Source organism: Epinephelus lanceolatus, chromosome 16 (genome assembly GCF_041903045.1).
Source record: "Epinephelus lanceolatus isolate andai-2023 chromosome 16, ASM4190304v1, whole genome shotgun sequence".
Lineage (NCBI taxonomy): Eukaryota > Metazoa > Chordata > Actinopteri > Perciformes > Serranidae > Epinephelus > Epinephelus lanceolatus.
The window spans coordinates 5,042,901-5,067,353 of NC_135749.1; the positions used below are offsets into that span (position 1 = coordinate 5,042,901).

At 41.4% G+C, this 24,453-nt stretch overlaps 1 protein-coding gene across 2 annotated transcripts in view; it reads right to left on the reverse strand.

The window, feature by feature from the left end:
• ctdp1 (CTD (carboxy-terminal domain, RNA polymerase II, polypeptide A) phosphatase, subunit 1) overlaps positions 1–24,453 on the reverse strand; it is a 107,073-nt gene that overhangs the window by 31,507 nt on the left and 51,113 nt on the right. For both annotated transcript variants that reach the window (XM_033637246.2, XM_033637245.2), the window contains exon 12: positions 23,339–23,568. In XM_033637246.2, coding sequence (XP_033493137.1) covers positions 23,339–23,568 — 230 coding nt within the window. The remainder of the gene's footprint in view (positions 1–23,338; positions 23,569–24,453) is intronic.

The window sequence follows — 24,453 nt, forward strand, 5'->3', positions numbered from 1 at the left end:
TTGGTTATTTTAGTTTACAGATACAGAATAGAAAAATTACTTTCACAATTGGCCTCATTCATTAATGTGTGCTGCATTACACAGCCTGTAATATATCCTCACCATTCCATGCGCAAACCATGGTACACCAGTTGTAATAAGACACTTCCACCACCAATTCACATTAGAGGCAGAGTCAACATAGTAAAATGTGCATGGGTGGGTGCCAGTGGCAGATACGGGTATTTACATATGGTACAGCAGCCCTCCTTGAGTCAGACAATGCTTTTAAATGAGACTACAACTGTGTACAGACCATCATTAGTACTGTGTCAAAAAAATACAGCCCTCTTTAGGGTTTCTAAAGTTCTTGACAAATAAAGTTCAAGACTTTCAAACCACATTATACCCTTTTCCACCGCAGAAACTTTTCTCATTTACCCGGGATTCTGAAAAACCTTGGCGCATTTCCACCAAAACTACCCGGGTAAAAAATCTTTCCCTCAACCCCAAATATACCCTGAAAAAAGTACCCAGTAGGGGGGTAGGACTCTTCAGATTACCGGGAATTCTTGAGGGGCGGGGCTGAAGAACGCTGCGTTCCGCACTTCCGTGTCAGCGTGTCTGCCGCTGCAAACTTTATTTAATTTCTACGAGCTTCACCTCGTTTGTGTTTTGATCAAGGATGGGTACCGAAATTCTGTACTAAATTAGCCCTGGGGCTACATTATCAAAGACCGTAGCATTGATAAGCGCTCACGGTATCGGTTCTTTTGTGCCGGCACTGATCTCCTCCACACACACACACACACACACACACACACCTATATGACACGGTAACCGGTGAATAGCCAAGCGGCCGCAGTGGAAACAAAGTGAAGATAACTCGAAAATGACTTGAGTTGACTGCAGCTATACTCGTCACTGTAAGTGACATTAAACCTTAGCAGGTAAGAAGCCAATAATTTATCAATACATGTGTTCAGCAGCATCAACATGCAAACATGTAGACGGTGATATTCAATATGCATCCGTCCACACAGTCTCTCATCCACCGACATTAACGTTATGTCTTACACAAGGACAGCACACTAGTTCAGCTGATAGCGAATTGTTACTACTAAGCTCAAATGACAGCTGTCTGTATGTAGACTAACTTGGTTTGACACCTATCTTAAAATGCTTCTAAACTTAGCTGCTGGCCGAGACAAACAGCCCCAACTCTCTACACCAGGATGTAACCAGCCAAGCTGGCGGAGTCAAATACAGGGCACATGCTGAATCATCTACGTCATCAAGCTAATTTGAAAACATTTTCCGGAACTTTGAGGTGCGGTGGAAACGCAAACCACACAAATTACCAGGAATTATTTTACCCAGGTAAATAAATTCCTGGTAATAAAAGTTCCTGGAAATGTTGGTGGAAAAGGGGCTATTGAACACAATTTAATATGTTTTTCAAAATTATACCAGCCAACTTATGACGGAAAACCGGCATAGAAAATAAAGCAATGCAATTTCCTGAGCTTTGCCCTGCTCAGAGACAAAAGTAGGCAAAAACACAGAGGCCTGAGCTTTACAGAAGTAGAGTGGACCAGGGATGCACTGATTGTAAAACACTGGGCAGATACAATACAATATTGCAATTTTTCTAACAGTGATACCAATGTCTTTGTGATTATTTTGTGTTGGTTGTTATTTATTGCTGTACATATTCAAGCTTCAAGTTGAACACCTCATGAGAACATTATAACTCCATTGCCCAAAACTTATTTTCACTGAACAAAGCTTGAACACGTCATAACATAACCTCTATTAGCTGTTAGTTCCGATCAGCTGCTTACTGCTAACAGCTAGCAGCTAACAGCTAGCACTGACTAACTCTTACTGCTGATTTCAACACTACATTGTTGTTCCCAATATCGCATTATCAGGACATATATTAGGGTGCTGCCCCTGACGTTTAAATAGGTGTCACAGTTCTTCCCAAACATGTTTCCTATTGCCCCCAGGACGATGCTACTCTGGACCACTGCTTTTCAGCCTGCTGAAAATTGATGTGACACAACAGAAAAACATCTGCCACTGCCATCCATGAAAGTCAGTTAATTTGCAGATAGGCTAACGGCAGTCAAGAAGATGAATAATGACTCATTAATGTTCGCCGATAAATGTGTGTATCCCAAGTGTGGACACCATATTGTTTTAGGCAGCAATGCATGTGTCCTATACAGGATCTTTAAACAGAGGCAAAGTACAAGATCCACATTGTAAGGCACTGGAAATGAAATGGAGCACTGCTCTGATTTCCAAGCAGATTAGTGTAGAGAAGAATGGAGAAAAAAAGCACAGTGCCCTTGAGAGTGTGACAGACCATATGGAGTCACATGGCTGCTTTTAAATGCGTAAGGTGACCCCCTGTGTACAAACATCCATGTGAAGGCTTTGATAATTTATCTAAACCGACTGTAGGACAAATACTGCTAAATCAGCACAAACAATACAGCAGCACGATTCAGAATCTGTGAACATGCCCAAGGCAGAATACATCCCATACTGTGCTGTTTTCCCTTTAGTGTAACAACAGAGGCCCATTTGGATAAAGTCATTTCTAAAATGTGCCTCTGGTTGATTGCTGAGGCACCGAGACCTTCCACTGAGACAAAGTGGACATGCACCATTATGTGAAACATTTCCCAGGGTGCCTGTTACTGACAAACAACATGTTACTTAAGAACACCCTCCACGTGTTCTTGCAGAGGCACAAGCTGATGAGGCACCCACTACAGATGGTATTTCTAACAGCGCCTGGTACATACTGTAAGGTCTCTGGAAGGAACTGTGGTCACTGCAGAAAACTTTCCTTTCTAAGTTTTATTTTGTGAAGCAGAAACCTTGCTCTGAGGCAGATTCATGAGAATGAAACACTAATATTGATGCATTAAACAATATCCATTCAACAATCCACTGACGGCAGACCGAGGGTAGCATAGCAGATATCAGCTGTGCCAAGTAAGTGTTTTAATTCTTCACTGTGACTGAGTTACTGGTGAATGTGTCATGAATAAATGTCACACTGGAACTAAATGTCCCACTTTCAAATGCAATGAAAATCAACATACGTTATAATGTCTTAATAAGCTGTGAGAGGTGGAAACTAGTTGCTGACCTGCAGGCTACAATGACAAATGGTGCTAGCGAATTTAGTCAGTTAACTTAAATAAGTGGGCCAACTACAAAATATGACCATTGAGTTCACTGCCAAAGATTTCTGCTGTTCAAATAACCAACAGTAAGTCTTTCTCTAAATGATGAAGACAGTTAACATCTAGTAACCATTCATCTGATCGACCTCACACTTAGAAGGTGTATTGCTGAGAACCCAAGGAAGTACAGTGTTGAGTGGGAGCTCTTTCAACGGGACATATTTATCAGAAGTGTGTGTAGGTACAACCTGCTCTCCATCGCTTGTATGGATGTATAAAGAGAATTGGATACAGTGTCAGAGGCAGGCCTGTTCATTTCTGTGAAGCCAAAGACTTCACAGGTATAAAGTTATCCTGATGTTGTGCACCATTGAGAGCAAGTGCACTACAGACTTTCACCGACCCAGCAGCTAACCTCCAGTTTAGCCCTGTACTAAATGACCTGTGGACAAAATGATTTAACCATACGGCTCCCCTAGACTTTCTAAATGTTAATGCACCAAATGGATAAAATTCCGATAGTAAAGGGAGTCATTTTTTGCTGGGGCTGTGTTGCTCAAAAAAATGTATTCACTGATTTACTGATCTTTTCAAGTGTAAGTCTATGGGGAAAAGCATTTTCTGGCCCACAGACATCACATGACGAACCTGGCAGTTGTAATTCCATAGTTTGGCCACTATATCAAACTGGCTTCAAAGCCTTGCACTGTTCCTGGAGCCTTAAGGCCCATTTATGCTCCCTTTACGTACAAAAATGTATATGTCCGTTTCACACGATGTTACCGTTGCTGCCCACATACTTCCATGCGTCCTTTACGTTGGCATGGATGTTAACCAATATATCCAGCAGGGGGCAGCCCAAAGTTTATGACAACAACAAACTCAAAAACAAACATGGTGACTGTGGAGCAGATATTGACAATGTACCTCTTGCATAAAAGACAAAAACAGAGGCAGCGTTGTAGGAGGCGGTGGTCGGTGAGGCCGTTAAATACATCGCGACTGGAGGATGGAGAATTCTTTTCTCTAGTACTGCCGATGAAAGAAATTGATGACGAGCGTCATTTCCAGTACTTTAGGATGTCCACTGGGGCATTCGATAACTTGCTTCACCGGGTGGCCCCCCACATCCAGCATGACAAGTCGCACAGCGCGCCTGTGAGTGAGTCAGAGCGACTAGCTGTCACCCTGTGCTTTCTCGCTACAGGAATCAACCAGCAAGCTTTGGCAGCAAGTTTCAAGCCATTGTGATTTCTTCTTCATGTCTCACTAGAGCTATGTACAGGGTAGTGACAGCAACACTGTCCCCACGATTTCCAGTGGTACTGCTCCATTTGGCCCGTATCCTTAAGCTTTATGGAAACGTGCAGAAATACGGACGAAATGAACGCGGAGCACGACAGAAGGCTCCGTCCGTATCCGGATCCGTATTTAACGTTGAGCATAAATGGGCCTTAAATCCATCGCTACAGTACATTCAAGAACAGATGAAGAAAGAGAGACTGGAGATGTCACACAGTAGCTTGTCTGACTCACCGGATATGGACTGTGGATATAAGCCTGTCACTGGCCGGCTATTTATGCTGGCATTCTTCCCCCCTTCTGCTATCTGCATTGTACCGTCTTCAAATTCCCCTTCACTATGAGAAACAGCAACAACAACCTTAGAGCTGACAACTTACATGCTGAAAATGGGTAGTTTTGACAAAGATTTAAATCATGCAATCAGGCACACCTACTTTGTTTGTTCAGTTAATTATTGTAAAGATCTACAATGAGTAAAACTTGTGAAGGCATCCTAGAAAAGCCCAGTCTCCGTCTCACAGGACTCTTGTGCCCAGTGTTTTCTGACACAGATCTTTTAACTCTGGCAGCAGCATGCACCAGTGACACTGACTTCACCAATGTACCAGTTGGTTCCACTTTACAAAAGCCTCTGTGATACCGTCGAAATAATGATCTGCTAGAGCCACATACAGTTAGCGTATTGTCTGTGGGTCTACTGAGCTACTCCAGAGCTAGAGTACAGTCAGGCTTCAAATCTAGGGCTCTGAGATCAAATTATGTTTGTCTTTTTATCACTTAAAGTTGAATCAAACAGTTAACTTACATCTATTACTGATTCTCGTTGCATTTTGTTTTGCAAAGAATGAGCCATTTCAATGACAGTGTTCGCCTCCCCACGTGCACATGTTCCACCAAAACAAGTCCACGGTCAACATTATTTTGCAAGGGCACCATCGCTGCATCCTGGGCTTTGTGTCAGCCAAGATGACTGTGATTGGTTTGAATAAATACAAACAAACCAGAGCATTATTTTAACCTTTGTGTGCTTCCAGACCTTTTTCTAGTGCTGACACAGCATTGTGGAGAGGTCTGACTACACAGGACTACACTGCAACACACTATCAAGTGCTGGCTTTGGCTTCACTGAGGCCATAAAATGTTCATGTGAGCTTTAGCACCCAAATGACAAGTGCAGTTGTTGTTTGGCAGAGCATTCAGCCTGTTCTGAACTGGCACGTTTTGAACTGATGATGCTTTGTACCTACAATATGTTTAATTCTCTGTGGACCACCACTACAGGCCTCGAAAGAAAAAAAGCAATTCCCAACCATAGTCTGCAACAATACAAGTCGATATCTTTTGAATTTCATTCAGCGCCATCAGATGCAAGCAAAATTGGACATCTACAGTGAAACATGCAGCAGAGTATAAGAGCGTCTCCCATTATATTTCTTAGCTTTTCTCACAGCCACAGCTTACAACACCAAACATAAGGATTTTTTTTCCTTCAGTAAAATATAAGTTACAAAAAAAGTCATGATAAGGCCAATTCTAAGAAGACATGATACACTTATGAGTGTATCATGTCTGAGAATATCTTATGTGAAATTAACTTTATTAAACCCTCAGGGGAATCTGGGACTTTGCAGGAGCCAAGGATAGAGAATGAAAGAGATGTTTCCACAGGCAGCAATTAGCTCCATGTCATCATGCTTCATTATCACTGGCCTTCAAAAAAGGCTTGTCCAACAGCCTGCAGGTCTGTTACTGTGCTGTTAACGGCTAAAGGATGAAATAATCCACAATAAAGTCTTCTCAACACCTAGGCTATCCACAGCCTCGGTCCCACTGGAAGCAGCAGCAGATAGAGAAACAGGGAAACAGGTGATGAGTGACTAACAGGGAGGAAAGTAATGGTATGAGAGAGAGAAAAAAAAAGTGAGCTTCTAGTAGACTCGGGGCGTTTTGCTGCTCTGTGTTTCATTCATGTTTAATCGTCTCCCAGACGGTAGCACCTCTTTCATATCGCACAGTGGGTGCTAGTCAAAAATAAGGCACAACTTCATGCTACGATGCCCCGCTGCACATCCATCCTTTGATTAATGAGAGGGCACAATTTAAATCACTGGCTTCTTTTCAGGAACTTTTGAAAGACCAATCACAGACTTTGCTGGGGAGCTTCTGTCTGTGGGAGAGCACTGGCCTCACTTACCTGCCTGAAAGGTGCTACTTGAAAATTTTCTACCAGAGCAGAAGTTTCTGGAACTTGTGCTGTTTAGGCACAGGCTTCTTTTTCTACCCTGAATGTATGTATTGGGGCTTAGGGTTGAACAATATATTCAAATTTTCCAACTGGCAACTACAGATATATTTGTGCAGGCCAGTGTGCAATGTCAAATCACGCAACCCTTGCTAGGTGGAGCTGGGTTTTGTTCAAGGTTGGAAATTCATTTTTTTGTCACCTGCCACTGTGGCTAGTAAATTCGAAGTCACTCAATAGATCACTGTTGTTGTTTTTTGGTGAGTGAAGCAAATTTAGCAGCCACTCACATATTTCACCAACAACTGGCTGGTGGCTGGTGCTAATTTCCAACCCTGGTATCAGGGCTTGATACCTTTATGGTATCTGCACCATAAAGGTATCCTTTACAGTATCAACCGAAACAGATCTGTATCAAGTAGTATCAAAACTTCTCCTGTCTAATGATACCTGCAATTGATCTTTTTCGTACTGATATCTAGAAAAAAATACTATTTGTATGGTTTTGCTTAAAGCTAATCAACGCATTTGTTCTTCAATTTAATACAATGTGTAACTGGCTCACTACCACAGCAGCTTCAGCTCATACAGTCTGTGGCGTGGTGAAGTCGAGCACAGTTTATTTGACAGAGTTGGCAGTTAAACGTGCTGAGATGCCATCGAAATGTTGGAAAGTATTACTATAACACATGCCTGTGATGTCTGATGTCATTTTATGCAACCTAATGTTTCTACTTACAAAAATAATAATAATAAAAAATCAAATGGCGGCTCAGTTGTCCAGTGTTAAGCATTGTCGCCTCACAGAAAGAGGGTTCCTGGACCAAACCCCAGGGTGGGGGAGCCTCTCCATGTGGAGTTTGCATGCACTCCGGCTCAATGTCTGGACAACATCTAAAGCCAACATCAATTTGACATAGAATACTGACGACAGATGATGCTGTATTTTTTGTTTTTTAGTTGTATTGATAAATAACCAAAACCCAATGTCGTCTAAGTGTCTCATGCTAACTTTATCTTGACGTAAAGTAACATTTAGTCGTGAGGTTTGGAGACCAAAACCCAATGTCTGAAAAATGTCATAATGTTAACGTCCACGCAACGTGAAATTCTAATGTTGTTCGACATTCAAAATATCAACCCAATTTTCATTCCAACCAAAACATAATGGCTGTCTGTCATGAGAGCCAAGCATTTTTCTGACACCATATTGAGGTCCGGTGCCAGCTGGGTGGTATGGTCATTTTTTAAATCATTACCTAGCCTTAATAACAAGGGTCTCACTTTTTCCTGAAGATTTGAAAAATGAAAAACAGTGTTGCAGCAGCCGTTCACGACCTGCTCTAGCGTCAGCAGCTTAAGACCCAGTATTTCCCTAAGGAGTTGGTTGAGACCAAAATCAGAGCTAAAAGAGAGGGAATATGGGACTTCATCAGGTGAAGACAAACACAACGCCAAATGAATGTAAACGTTGCTCTGTAACTGCTGGATGATAACAAACAACTGTTTGCCAACAAGTTCGACATCTTAATGACATCACAGTGATGATACACTCATATGTTCACAACTTGACTCTGTTGCTCACAAGAGGCAAAAAGTTATGTCAGGTTTAAGTATTCAATCTGTTAAAATGATCTTGTCAAACAGCATATGAGCCTTGTGCCTAAAATGTGTCGGTCTGACCCATTACCTGCCCTGTTGCCCAATTAACAGGCTATTATTGCTGCGTTTTTTTGCAAAGCAAAATAAAGAAAACTGGCGAGCTATGCTGAAAGGATAATCACAACAAATAAAGCATATGAGGAGTAATGTGGGGAAGCAGATTGGACTTGACACACAGATGGAAAAAGGCTGTTTGCTGACTTTGTAAAATGGCTGTGCCTTACAGTAATGTTAGCTTGTCAGGCAGCGGAGGCAGCAGGAATGGATTAATTTGACAAAGTGTCTTATTATACATGTGGCAAAAAATTTAATACATTTTGGAAAAACAATCTGAGCACTGGTTACACTCGGGGCCAAAGTGATCACTACAAGCTATCATTTATTCATTATTTCTCATGCAGATCACCATCTAACTGACATCTGCATATTTACAACATGACCATAAAGTTATGAAACCGACAGCTTTGGTATTTACTGAATTTTATTGACTGTTTTCCTTCATCAGGGGCCGACTCACAGGGGGCAGTACATGAGTGGGCATTATCAATCCACTTCATGAGGGTGGCTTTAATCACAGGAGTGTCTTCATCACTAACGGTCATAAGCTTGTGAAGTTTTTTTCACTATGAGGAAAATTACCAGCCAGCTGATGGCAGATGGGTTACCACGAAGCAAAGATTCATGGAAGTTAAGTAAAAAAAAATAGAATTACCGTAGTTTAAAATGTTTCTCACTAGGCCTGTCACGATAACAAATTTTGCTGGGCGATTAATTGTGTCAGAAATGATTGCAATAAGCGATAATATTGCATAATATTGTGCTTTTAAGACCATTTTCATTATTGTTGTAATTTTGCTGTTTTCAGACCATTTTTTAAACTTATATAATGCTAATAAAGGCACAATGATGCAAGCACGCCCTTTTAAAGAGAAATAAACATTTATTTAACAAGAATATTTACAAATGCAAAAAAGAAAATTTAAATGTCCGAAATAACACGTAAAAATATCGAAATAAATAAATAAATAAATACAAAAAAATAGTCCATCAGTCTTTCACTCTCAGGTGTGCAGTTAAGTTGGTCGTATTTGCTCTTTTTGTTGAAATGGTTTTCGAACAAACCCGTCACACCAGCTCGTCCAAATTACTGGGCTCCCCTCTGTCATTTAGTTTAAATCCAAAACACTCCCACACAGGGGCCGTGGCATTTGGTTTAGGAACAAATTCCCTGTCTTTCTCTGACGCTCAACTGTTTTTTTTTCCTCCGCCTCATCTCCCCCTCACGAAAATCGCACTGTGTGTGTAGCTCATAGCCCCGCCTCCCCCACAGAGACAAAGACACTCGATGACAAGAGCTTTCCCTCCGTTCATTACGCTAATAAACCAACTCACCTGTCTGCCAGACGATGCACAGTAGTGAACGCTCTTGTCGTCCAGTCTCTTTGGTGGAGAGAGACGAGGAAAACAAACACGCATGAATATGGCAATTAATCGTGGCCGGAAAAGTTACCATCTCCCTTTTAATTTACCATGCAATTAACCGACTTAACGCATATCCCGACAGGCCTATTTGTCACGTAATATGTTGTCATGAAAAGACCCCAAATGAACACTGTAAGCACACTACTGAATTGTATTAAGCAAATTATTTAAACAGCATTTTTGCAGAAATGATTCTGTCCCAGTCTTTTTGATCCATATCAGTGGTTGATCACTGTAACCTGCTCACTATAACAGTTTCCACTGTATGTCACATTACATATTTTTATATAGGAGTCTACAGCATTGGTTTAGAACATACACAATGGCTGCTTTTTCTTCAAGTCAGTCAAATCTCTTCTAGAACATTTCTATCCCCAGTATTTTGTCAAATACATTCAATTATTATATCTAGAAGCTCTTAAGTTGTACTATAAGAAATTGTATTGGACGGCAAAATCTTTCTTTTGGCTCCAAATCCGTTTGAGCTACCAAAAATTTTAAAAATCCCAATTTTATGCACATGAAAAATGTCGATCATGTTACTTGATGATTAAAGAACAGTCTAATAAGGCCTTACTGTTGTAAACATTAACATGGCGAGGCTAAACTCATTTTTGTCAAACTTGCCAGACTGAAGCTTTGAACACAGGTTTGTCTGTCCACATGTATATATGACTTCCATGTTGTACAGGCAGCTAAACACATAAGAAATCCATACGAGTCCATGCATGAAGTGCATTACTGGAAAATGGTTCACATCAGATCCAACAAAAGAGGCTCAAAGGAGACGCAGTACATTTTGAATTTCACACTTTGCTGTCTGACAACCTGAATGGATAACTTTACAACCCATTTGCCTCCTCCATCCTCCGTCCTCCATCCCTTCCGCTCTGGCAATGTTATAATAACGTGCTCACTCAAGCTGACACGTTTCACACTTTCATTTTCACTCCAAAATAAATACACAGTGCAGCACAGAGGAGCGACGGAGCTTCTGAATGAATGCATATCACCTAGAGAGGCAGGAAATTAATAGTGAGAACTGATAACGGCACATGTGTTTGAGCAGTGAATAGGTCTGACTGCTGCAGTTGTCGTAACAGACAGTGTGTGGGATAACACGTTTAGCAGTGAGAGTACTGGATGGACAAAGTTAATGGTCAGAGTATACAGTGATTTCTGAGGAATTTTGGCATTTTCTGTTCTCATTAAAGCTGATTATTTATCAAACAGAAATCAAAAATGCTAAATCCCTCAATCAGTTGAATCTGTCGACTGTGACACTGACAGTGTGTATCTGCAGACAGACACGACTCATGGACACGTTCAACTGTGATAATCTTGGTAGTGAAAGTGTAGCAGTAGTTAGGAGTTAATCCCTGAGCCATGCATCACTTGGCTCCACAAGTTCCACTCGCTAATCCACAACTGGAAACATGCGTTTGTTGTTTGGCTTCAGTTCCAGAGTCAGTCTGCAGTGTGCTGTCTCAGGATTTCCTCCTAATCAACTGAATGCAGCATTAAATAATCCCTAACAATCTAAATACGTTGTAGTTTAGAACAATTTAGAACAATTAAAAATCTTTGTGGGCGGAGTTAAAAAGTTGTTTTCCATCTGTTGGCCTTTCAAATGAATCTGGTGCTGGAAAATGATGTCAATATCTTAATTTATTTAGGCTATTAATTTTATTTATGCACACAGCATCAACAGAGAGGCTGAGGGAGACGACGAGCAGGAGACATTTGTCCTCTTTATATACATCTTGTATATGAAAGGTCTGTGTTGTCGCTGCATTTTTCTAAACACATCTGTCGCCTGCATCCAGGCCCTGTCTCAGCGTTACACAAAAGACTACAACTACTGAGAAGAATGGCAATGCGCTTTGATCCACCTCACACACAACCTAGCAAACAAACGCTCACCTGACGCAATCAAGCAGCTCTGTCACAGACTGATTTAGCGCAACACGTGCAGCATATACACCGGTGTCACACTGTAGACTAATGAACAGACAGATTAAACAGAGGAGCAGCTCTGTGTCTCTCTGAGTGTTGATGGAGAACTTGTGAGTGACTGAGTGGGGCGGAGCTGTGAGGAGTGTGAGAGAGGAAAGATGCACACTGGCATGGCTTTTTGGAAGAAGAGTGTTACGTAACGCAGCTTAACCCTTATCAATATAAACCATATTGTCTCAATCTATATCGTGCTTCAAAATATATTGATGTATTGTATATAGTTGTTACATCCCTTAGCCCTATGTGTTATGTCATCCACCTGCAACCCATGCCCTATTAATCAGAATGCTGTTGCTACTGTATGAGAGCAGCAATGATAAATGTGTAAACCTGGCCTGTGGGCTGGTATTTGATATTTGAACTGCGTGCGTTAGGCTAATTAGAGTTTTACAGTGGTGTGAATCAATCTCTCTTTTTCTTGCTCATTCATTCAGTCACAGAGCAGACTGCATATGTGCGCTTGTGGTAGCGTTGACATTGCGGGTGGGTTGTTCTTGTGCATATAAAATAGAATCCTGTCTGCACAGCTGCACAGTTCCATCAGGTTTTACAGCGAACATTAGTTAGTTAACTGAAAAGGTAAAACCTTTTGTTCATGCTGCATTTGGCCTAACTTTCAAGGCCCTTTTCGACAGCCTAAAAATTTATTTTCAACAGAGGAGATAACGTCTTGTCTGGGTTGTAGGAGACAAACTTAGGTTTTGGAAAATAAAATAATCACCTGTCCTTTCAGGGCTTTTGTAGAAATTCAGATTTTAAGGACATTATAAGCCGTGGTTAAAACAATAAGGTGATCAGTAATGCTCCAAACCCAAGGTGAGATGAAAAAAATTGTACCCAGCCTTTACTAAAAGCCCCACATATGCCTTGTTACATGCACCATTCAGTGTTGCAGTTCCTACCAGGAAGATGTATCAATTATTCATATTGTTCACATCATTTTAAGAATAACTTAATATAAGAAGCCTTAAACTGGGGCGAACTCTCGTTCACCTGGTAGAGTGTGCGCCCCATGAGTCCTTTGCAGCAGCCTGGGCTTGATTCCGACGCGCAGCCCTTTGCTGCATGTCATCCCCCCACTCTCTTCTACTTTTCTTGTCCATCTTCAGCTGCCCTATGGTTAAAAATAATCTAATATAAAATAAAAAATAAAAAAGACTGCTTATATTTAAAAGCTGAAATGCTATGGCCCGAGATTTCTGATGACTGACAGCTGTTGTATGAGAAACATAATGAGATGTAGGCAAAAGAAAAAAGTGTCTGCAACCTCTATAATGTGAAAAACGTAACATTTTAATTTAGGCACTTACTCTGCCACAAAAATCTAACCACTTCAGCCCGACAAGTGCACTACAGCAACGGCCTGCAACTGTAACTGCACTGCCTCAACGGGGATGTGACAAGAGTGTCTGTAAGCTGGAGGGAGATGAAAGTTCATCCACCTTTGATATCCACCCTGCAACCTCCATGTTAATTCTTAAATCTCTTAGAGCCCTGAGTGTCACTGCTCGCCATAAATCTTTCACATCAATCCAGGCTAACAGCTAATGACCACCGACGCATCCACAAGTGGGCTGAAATACCAGCCTGCTGGAAATTTTCCCCATTCCTGAGTTACAGAGATGCGTCTAACAGCATTACAGCAATTCAGTGCCAAGGAGCACAGACATGAGGACAACAGAAGAAAAGTAAAGATGGGCGGGGTCAAGCCAAGTCAAGACTTATTATGACTGAACAAGGTTGGTAAAATCTTTTTGCTCAGCAGCTAATTAGAGGAGACATTAATGAAGAGCTTTATGCTTGGAACACATTAGCAACATCTCTGTCTGCAACATACTTCATTCCTAAATACTCTGAGTTTTTTCTAGTCTTGCAAGGGGAGCTTTGTGGGGTACGACAAAGCACCCTGATGAGCATTTGTTTCCAACTAGAGGTCCGTCACATCAAATACGTTAAGATAAATTGGCTTCTAGACAGCCTCAAGGAGAAACAACTAAAAGAATCCCGATTACAACAAATAGGAATACGTATTAAACTTTGATAAATCAACACAAATGTTCGCAGTGGCATCATCCATTGGTTTGTGGACTCCCGTTTTGAAGCCTCAAGTTGGGCATTTTGGCCATTGCCATCTTGGATTTGTGGAGCCAGACATGACACATTTGGACAAGGATGGGAGATAAATCTAATGCTAGCACAGTGGATTTACAGCTATGGTTAACTGTGACAATGCTAATGCTAATGCAAAAAACAGGCTTGAAAACCACCAAAATAAAATGTACTGAACAGAAAAGCGGAACATCCTACTGCTTAGAGGGTCTTATAGTACAACCAAACATTGAACAAGACTTTTTTAGGTGACCAAAATGTCAGAGTTGACCCTCATGAACTGAAATCACTGATATAGCTACAGCTACACATTGGCTATGCCTATACTCTCTGAATCTGGGGTTATACCATGGTTATATTACCTAACCAATGCTATCACTTATTTCTGCTGTAAAGTTGGGCATTTTAACATGGGGGTCTATGGGGAACCAGCCTAGTGGCCATTAAAGGCACTGCAGTTTTTGGCACTTCCGCGCTGGCTTTATTTTCCAGCCCTGAAGGTTGCTGCTAGGTTCTGACAAAACAAATAGATTGGTAGGGTACAGGTTTCAAGCTAAGAGTTTTTAAACCAGCATGCTTCTAGTGTTGTGCATTATGCATTGAACTAAACAAAAAAAAACAATGTGCATTAAACAAAACCTTGCATAGCTACTTTTGGTAGCTTTTGGTTTGTTTGTTTGTTTGTTTGTCAGCAGGATGGGAGGGATGTAGCGTAAGCTAAGGCAGGACCAATTACATTTTGGAGCGGATCCAAATCAGAGGGCAGAAACACAAATGATAGTTCACATTCATTAATATTGCAGATGGAGCATTTGGCCTTGGTGGAGGTCAGCACTCTCCGAGTCCCCTTCTAGCTTAAAATTTGATTGAAATCCTTCATGTATATGTAAAACAATATCATTGCTCAACCGTGTACATACTGCATTGCCACTCATGTTTTATTGCTAGTTTCTTTTTATTTTATGGTCCTATTTTTCACTGCTTTACTCGTGTGAAGCATTTGTTGACCTTGCTCTGTAAGAGGCACTATATTATCAAATAAATGTGCTTACTTCAGTTACATAAAGGCTGTCAAAACCTCTCAAGGATTTAGACTGAACACAGACAAGTCCAAGATGAAAGTGAGACTCAAGAACAAGGTCAACAAAAACAGTCCCATTCTGAGACCAAGCACGACACACAGGACCTTTTAATCCCATTATTCTGCTGATAAATGGTTTTAAACTTTCAGGATTAGGATGGACAAAATATTGACTTGATCATAATGATCAAGGACACTGACTAACCACACACATGCTGCTCCCTCTTTCATACACACAACCTGATCTACACAGGAGCTCCCTCCATCCTCATTAACAAGGTTACAATATATTAAAACAGAGGCTTTAAAATTGGCAAACAATCAAAAAAGTCAAGTCCAAAGAAGTTTTTCTAGCCCACCATGCATTCATGAATCTTAAAGAGGACTGGGCATGTAATTATCCGAGTGAAACGATTTGTTGGGCACACAGTATGGTGCAACAAAGCTACAGGAGCTAAGAACGGTCTGCAAATATGACCGAGCCTTTTCACAATGTGCAGGGACATAAATCATCTTTGCATCACCTTACTGCCTAATTGTATCTTTTGTTATGCTGCTTTGTAGGATGGATCTAAACTGGAAAAAATAAGGTAAAAAAATAATCAAGATGTTGTTATTTGCATGCAGGTAGCAGCCTATGCAGAAAACACAGAAACAGAACCGAAATAAGAGCAACGCTGTTTTTAAAAGAAAGAAAGACAGGAGCAGATACTGAATGATGGCGAGAACAAAACAGAGACATTCACATCACTACAGTATCTTAGCAACAGACGTATGTCTATTTTGTGCCAAATGGAAGAAAGCGGTGAAGCCAGGGATGGAGACTGACAGAATGGCAACTATTAAGCCAGCTCCAGAAGGAGTGGAGGTCCCACAGAGTCACGTCTAAATCAGGAAGCCTTCTTCTGTTAAATCTTAAATTGCCTTTAATGGCCTACTGGGCAAAAATACAGTCAAATTCCTTTCTCTGTCAGGTAGGAAAATTACATTAATGCAGTCTGGCAGACATGTTTTTTTTAACCTCTACAAAACAGGGTTTATCACCTTTGTTGATCCTTTGTGTGCTTCCCACTGTGAGAACATTCAAGGTACTAGAGTTAGAAATACAGTACAAAACTCCGCTTTCACATTCCATAACTGTTGTGATATGAAAGTTTTATCTGATACTCTTTGATTGCTGTTGAATATGAATGTGTCTTCATGACATGGCCCCGATTACGCAGCCCACGCAGGATAAACGGTATATAGATTGATGTGCGTAATGTGGAACCAAAGCCCGAGTTCTGCCCGTAAACTTTTAGTCATATGCTGTTAGTTACATATGCAGAGGTTAGCAGGACAAGCTTATTGGCGTGTGAGTCAGTCACAATATGGCAAGCGCAAATGAAACGCTGGAGCTGGAAGACCCGCCTGCAGGATCCCAGTCAGCTACAAGAGCAACAGAGAGAGGTGTATGTTAGATGAGGATGGTGTGTCTGTGTTGCACCAGCGTTGTAGGGAATGTGAATGGAAACACATCCGACATGCTAGTGCACATTCATTAGCATCACCCAGATGTGCTGATCACCAAGATGATATATGTTTGGGTGCTTTGAATGTTTAAATATAGCCAATGTGCTAGTTTCATTTTGTATTTCTCTATGTGGTGTCTACAGTTTCATATCATAAGAGATGCTTTTCAGATTTATAGCCTATTGTGACCTGTTGCCTTCTGGGAAAGTGTCTGTTCAGTGTTTGTACAGTAAAGCAGTGTCTGAAATGTTTCTTGTAATGGGTTTGGTCGTGTGTGTGTGTCTATCTGTCTGTCCATGGCTAATCTCATACTACTGCACCAATCAGCCTAATATTTTGTGTGTACATATATGATTGTATGTTCAAGGACCTCTTGTGGTTGATAGGCGCTGCCAGTGGCCAACAAAATCACGAGCATAAGCATCGAGCAAAAGGCATCTCTGGCAATTGGCTTTGCTAAAAACAACAAGTCTTACCTAGTCAGTCAAAGGCCACATTTTGGCCTCAAAAAATAACATACATAGAAAAGTTTAGTCTCCTGTTGAATCGGAGCATCTGCATATTAAAGGGATAGTGCACCCACAGATGGAAATTCAGCCATTATCTACTCACCCATATGCTGAGGGAGGCCCAGGTGAAGTTTTAGAGTCCTCACAACACTTGTGGAGATCCAAGGGGAGAGGGGGCAGCAACACTACTCCACCTAATGGAGGCTGACGGCGCCCCAGATTCAAACGTCCAAAAACACATAATTGAAACCACAAAATCTCCACAAGTGATGTGAGGACTCTAAAACTTCACCTGAGCATATGGGTGAGTAGATAATGGCTGAAATTTCATTTTTGGGTGCACTATCCCTTTAATTCCATACCCGATATGTTATGATCCACTAATGTTAGGCACTATACGGGATGAATTAGTCTCCTTCTTTGTTATCTTCATCACCAACTTGGCCATAAGGGAGCCAGGAGGGACGATTCCATCAGGCGCAGCTGCTTCATGTACGTTGTCTAGAGCAGTGCTTCTCAACTTTTTTCAGGTCAAGGGCCCCTAAATTGATCCATATTAGGTCACTGAACCCCATTTCAAAAGACGTCGCTTCAGGGACCTCCATGTGAAAAGATTTTGGTTGCACTAAGGGCACTTTTGTAGTTCTTATAATGAAGATAGTTTACCAAAGCTGCTTGTCGGCAAAATGCTACCTCTGTCTTCAGCAAGGGGATTGTGCCTGTTTTTGACACTTGCAATACTCTCTGTTCGAAACAAAGAATAAATATAAAAAGACACGTGTTCGTATTCATTTGGGGTTTTTTTGTCTGCTGCACTGAATTAACACTGAACCGTGACTCCTAAACTGGAGTGTGAACCAAACGTGACTTCCCTATATCGTTACACACCTTCTGTAACATCCTTTCACTTCAAGTTTTTATTACAATTTAACCTTATCTTTACACACTAAGTTTGTCATGAGCAATACTACTGTTATTGTAGCTTGGGCTACAGACATACACTCTTTAACAGGAAGTCTGTGTTACAAACTGGGGGTGTGGGATGTTTGAAAGAAGTGGGCAAACAGGAGACACATGGGGAATCTTAAGAAAGACGCCATTAGGTGGCATAATGGAAAATGTAGGATCCAGCATTTTTTTTTAAGCTTGACCCACACTGGAGAAAAAAGTCAGGATATTGCGGGCTATGCTACTTCAGTTTGGGAGGATTTTTTTTTTTTTTCATCTGTCCCTTGTGAGTCCTCCAACGAGGTAGAAATGCAATAGTTAATTGCTGGAGTACCCTTTTAAAACACTACTACTTTTGTACGCTCTATTTGCCTTTAAGAAATACAACTTTATTTGACCTTCATTCCAGGCTATAGGGGATGAGTAACTGATGGAGGGAAAAGAAGATATTTTTAGTTACAGTATGCCTTCTGAGCACCCTTTGTGGTTTAAAATAGCTTGTATAATTGTACAACATGCTTACAATCATGTATTTTCTGCTTTTAAATATTTAATTTTTATGTTGCTCCTATAGCATGCAAAGACGGCAGTTCTATGGTTACACAGGGAAATGCTTGAGTTAGAGCAGAGCCAAGGCACGAGATGTAAGTGTCTAATCAAAAAATAATGTGCTGTGTAACCAAATAGGTGAATGTTGCTGATGTTTGTTGCTGAGCATTGATTAAAACATGTTACGGATTAAAGAAATTAAAAAGAAAAACACAACCAAAAGCAATTTCTTGCTCTCTCTTCATGAGAGATAACAGAAAGGACCGAAAGAAAAAGATGGAAGATAGTCAGGCTGATGCAGAGGAGTGCATTCAAAATGTAAATGTTTATCTTATAAAGCATATTCCTGCAACATGAACATTCTTCACAACATACAACTATACCGAGTTGTCAGGGCATCATAGTGGCTAAAAATACAGACATAAGAGAAAGACAGGGGTCACAGAGGGGAGTCATGGCCAGGTAAGTTGTGATAGAATTAGACTATGTCACTGGTGTCGCTCTGAGGATGGACCCAGAGACCTACCTGCCAATTTAAGCCCACTTTCAGAATCAGACTTACAACCTTTGTGTCAGGATGTCAAATCATGTGTCGCTTCTCTGCACCACTGCACCAACTGGAGATGGACCCCCAGAGGTTTTCACCAGCAATTCAGCAACACAGTGAACAGTGTATTTCAGGCTTGACTCATTAGCAGCAACCAAAGGTGTCAGACCAGGACTGACATGTCCGAAAGAAGGAAACGACAAGGAAAAAAAATCACCATGCTGCTGCCTGCTGAGGCCTGTGCAGCCCTGGATACAGAGCCACAACCACGACCATCAAGACAGAGATTGGAAAAACACCACAAACAAGGCACCTCTGTTTTTATTTAGCTCTGACAGTCAGAGCAGTGAGGCTGAACATGGACATACAGACAGAGTGCAGTGGTTCAACATTAGGGATATTATCTGAGAAGCTCAGACAAGGCTGTGATCAACCTGGTAAAACTTAAGTTTTGAAGCTGAATAGATTTTTTTTTTTTTTTTTTTTTTTAACAGCAAACACTTGGACTTGTCAAACACAGGTGTGTAACTAAACACATAATGGTTTTAGCACAGGATTGTGGGTACTGCGCATAATTTCCCTGCAAATCTAGACCTTATAATGCAGGAAATTGATGCACACATTTACAGTATAGTAATTAGAGCTGCACAATTAATTGTACATTAATCACAACCACAATTTTGGCTTCCCACAATTAAAGGGAAATTTCGGTTTATTTCAACCTGTCTCCTATCGTCCTAAATTTGTTTCAAGTGACTAGTGACATAAAAATAATAGTTAGCATGTTAGTCATTAGCCTAGATACAGCCGGGGCGCATAGTAGCGTCAGACCTGTTAAAACGTAAGTGAACGGGCAACCTTCAAGTGCAAAGTTAGTCCACTAAACAAGCTTTTTTCCACAAAGACCGCCTCATATCGTTAGGATAAATGTCAGAGAACATATAGAAAATGACATGTAAACATGTTGTCTTACCTTACCGGTGTGCTGCCATGTTTGTTTACCATTTAGCTCTGCTTTCCAAAGAGCTGCCGCAATATATCTCGCCAGCTCTAGATAAAGCCCAGCTGGATACTACTCCAGGTGGAGGTGTCTCGTCCTCGGTCACATCCAGACCTTGAAAATAAGGCTGCAACTGGTCCCATTCCTTGCAACAGAGGCATTCCTCTTCTGTGGGCACTGGGGCACAGCATTCACAGGTACACCACCAATCTCCAGAGCTACACCTGTTGCACCTCTCTCTCTCTCCTCCTGCGTTCTTCAATTTCACGAAGCTCTTTGTCAGTGTATTCTGGCTCAAATAAATAAGGGCGGCCATCAAACTCTGCAAAATCAAATTCCTCCTCCACAAAGTCGAAGTCTGGCAAAAAGTCAGCCATTATTCTATAAATCTTTCATAAAATAAATCAATGAACTTTTCAGGCTACTGTCCGGTTCTGCCTCCCAGCTGTTGCTGCTTGTTCAGGCATGCTATGAGATCGCTGCTTGTTCTCACTGCTTGTTCTTGCGATATTTCAGCCGCACTTTGGAAAGCACAGCTAAATGGTAAACAAACATGGCAGCACACCGGTAAGGTAAGACAACACGTTTACATGTCGTTTTCTATATGTTCTCTGACATTTATCCTAACGATATGAGGCGGTCTTTGTGGAAAAAAAGCTTGTTTAGTGGACTAACTTTGCACTTGAAGGTTGCCCATTCACTTACGTTTTAACAGGTCTGACGCTACGGCTGTATCTAGGCTAACGGCTAACATGCTAACTATTATTTCTATGTCACTAGTCACTTGAAACAAATTTAGGATGATAGGAGACAGGTTGAAATAAACCGAAATTTCCCTTTAAATGAACATGATCAACTGTGATACTGCCATTTAAAATGCAAGCTCTGCTCACAGAAAACTCTGTTGCACATCAAATCAAGTGCTCCTCAAACTGACAGCCAGCCTCAACTTTTGATAGCCGCTACGTGTGCACCCTGCAGCAGCAGCCTGTGAAAAACCTTACTGAAAGTTGCGACAGTAGAGGGGCACAATGAAAATTATCCCTCATCAACCATGTGGACGCAGGAGAGAACAAATCATATGCTAAGAGTGCATGAGAACTTGTGTATGCACCGCAAAGCAACACAACCAACCAACAGCAGTGGCAATGATGTTAACGTTAATCCTCAGGATCCCTTAAACATGTGTCAGAAGCATTACTAAGGCATAGCAGTGGTCCAAAGACATATCTGAGGGTTGAACTTAACATCAGTAAACGAGCTGCAACTACATGATCTTGCTGATCCAGATAACACTACACAGAAAGCACTGATACAGATCTGCCCTTCATAAAAACAGCAGGTGTGTCATATCTAAAGGCATCACATAGTGCTGTAAACATGACAACAGCAACCCAAATAGGATTCCAAGCATGCTAAAAATATATGGAAATTAGAGATCATATTGTGTTGTGCAAAGTTGCAGATACACCAAAGCAGTTACTGTGGAAATCAGAGGATTAGGTTTGAGTAAATACAGCCAGTGACAGCTGTGAATGATACTATATTTGACTCTGATCTGGACTATAAAGTTTCTGGGTCTATTTAATGATGTTTAATATATTGATGTTTTCAACATTTGTTACAGAACTTTGAAAATGTCTGTAAAAATTCAAATGCATGCACAGAGAAATATGACACACGAAAGGCAAAGAAATAACCCATCAGGGCTGACTGAATCTTGGCAGTGCGACGGCTCGGCTCAGCTCAGGCCCATCCTCCAGCAATAAGAGGCTCTGATGTGTTCAGAACTCTGCGACTGCCTGCTGTCTGTTTGGCATTTGTCTCCATGGCAACAGACCAGACTGTCTGGCTTCAGCATTGCGGTGCTGATGAAGTGGCGTGTTATGATAATAGTGATTGGAAAAGTAAAACCAGGAAATATACAGTACATTTGCACAGATTCTCAATGGATTTCCATTCTTGCCAAATGCAATTTAAGTTAAGCATCCTTCTCACCCAGAGGTGTTTGTGCAAGATGGAGAGGATCAGCAGTGAAAGAGGAGAGAGCCAAATGTGATGACACTGAGGAACTGATAAAAGGAACACTAACAGTAAATATTTGGGCGAAAGAGATAGAGAAAAAAGGGATATATGTGATATCCATGCCACCACATTTCACTTAAAGCTGGGATAGGCGGATTTATTTTAGCATCACTGAGTGAAAATCCTACAATAAACTGAGCATATTGTGACTCAAATGGAGAGAAAACTAGACTTCACCTCCTCTCTGACTCTGTTTTCAAGCTTTAGGAAATCTAGGCCATGACGGGAAACTTTCAGAGAGAGGGCGTTCCTATTGGCTGTTGTGCATGCACCCTTTTGGTGAATGCCTGATTCAATGGCAGAGAAAATTGCTATTCCAGCATTGGCAACTACTGCCTACAATCAACGAAATAAAACACGTGTCAATATTGGAAAAGCAGTTCAGAGATGAAGAGAAAATTTTGCTTTCTACTACCCAGAGCCAAAGGCTCAATGTTGCAGCATCAAGTTCAGGTTTATGTAGCTAATGTTAGCCTCAAATCAAAGCGTGTCTCCGCCTCACTACCTGCAGCTGCAGACCACCTCGCTTGTAGAGGAGCGGGCAGCAGCTCCAGAGACAGACAGATCCAGAGTCAGCAGTCAGCGCAAACCCCAGCTATGGGGGACAGGTCAGCCTCGACTCTCTGTTGGATCAGCAAACTTTCTGTTGCTGCTGTTACATAACTCAGACTTGGCACTGCTTCTGGCCACCAGCCTGCTGTGACACCCAGCACTGGGGTGTTTGCGCTTGCACAATTCAGACCAGTACAGCTGCTGAATGAAGGTCTGTCTACCGAGCTGCTGCCGGCTCTCCTCCTAGGAAAGCAAACCACAGCGGAGGGTAACGAGGTGAGACTGTGCGGTGGCTAGCAGCTAATTCTTGTCTAATCTGTTGCCTTATAAAAAGAAAGAGAGAAAGAGGGGGCAAGGAGGGGCTGAGTGAATGCCCTGTGTGCAACTGGATGTGTTTTAAACACTGGGTTACTGTATGAAGCAAATGTCCGTAATTGTCTGGTGGGAGGGGCTTAGGACAGAGAGGGGAGAGCTGCACTTGCAGTCAAGACACAAAAAAGGATTGACTATACTAGATAGAAAGGTGGATTTTGTAGTGGAGCTCTGTGTCTCACCTTGGCACACTACCCGGCACACTGGCCTCCCTTGATGCCGTCTGGATCTTCTCATCCACTCTCATTGCCTGAGGCCCGAGCCCTCCTGCTGCTATCTGTCCAGCTCCTGGCCGCTGCTGCTGCCGGCGCTGCTCCCGCTCCTCTTCGTCCTCCGCCTCCTCATTACCCGGCTTCTCCTTCCCTCGGCCCTCACTTTCATTGTCGCTTTCCTCGCCTAAGATGTCGTCCACCTGTGTTTTTTTTAAAAAGGAGCTTCGGTGAGATTTTGTTTTAAGTTTTGGACAGGACCAGGTCACGGGACTTGTTTGTCACTCAGCATGTCACACACCAAAACAGTCAATGCTTCTTTTAGTTTTGTAGTTTACGTTTTAACATCTTACAGCATCCATACATTCATTCCATAACTGCCAAAAATACCCTGGGACTTTGCATATCAACTACTCTAAAGTGAAGATAAGATTAATTACTTTCTCTCCTTCCACTGAATACCAATTAGTTTGGGCTTTTCATTATTTTGTAAAATATGTCGTCCACCAAATCGGAGCTAACATCGCTAACTTCTGGCAAATTTCATTACATAACTTTCATTTGTATATAATCATGCAACAGACCCAATGAAATGTTATTTAATGGATAATATCTGCTTAAAGTATCATGAGGAGGAACCACTGGCATTAGCCTATTCCCTGGATACACTGCAGATTCCAATTAAGCATCTAATTATAACTGGAAAGTGGTTTCCCTTCTCTAAATAATTGGGTCACATACTGTACTGTAATCTTGGAAGGTGATTAAACTTGGAGCCAACAGTTAACAACGTGCCATTTAAGCAACTAGAGACTTACCAATAAAAGGTTTTTAAAAGAAAGTTTGACATTTTCTGAAATGTTAAATTCGATAAATTGACGCCACTCTTATGTCTGTACGGTAAATATGAAGCCACAGCAAGCAAATGATCTTCTTTGCACAAAATCTGTAAACAAGCCTGGCTCTGTCCAAAAGTAAAAAAAGAAATACTTCCCCTTCTTTTATGCAAGATTTAATGTATTAACTAGTGAGACTTTGAAGGTGCTGGTAGGCTGATTTTGTTACCTTTGGACAAAGCCAGGTTTGTC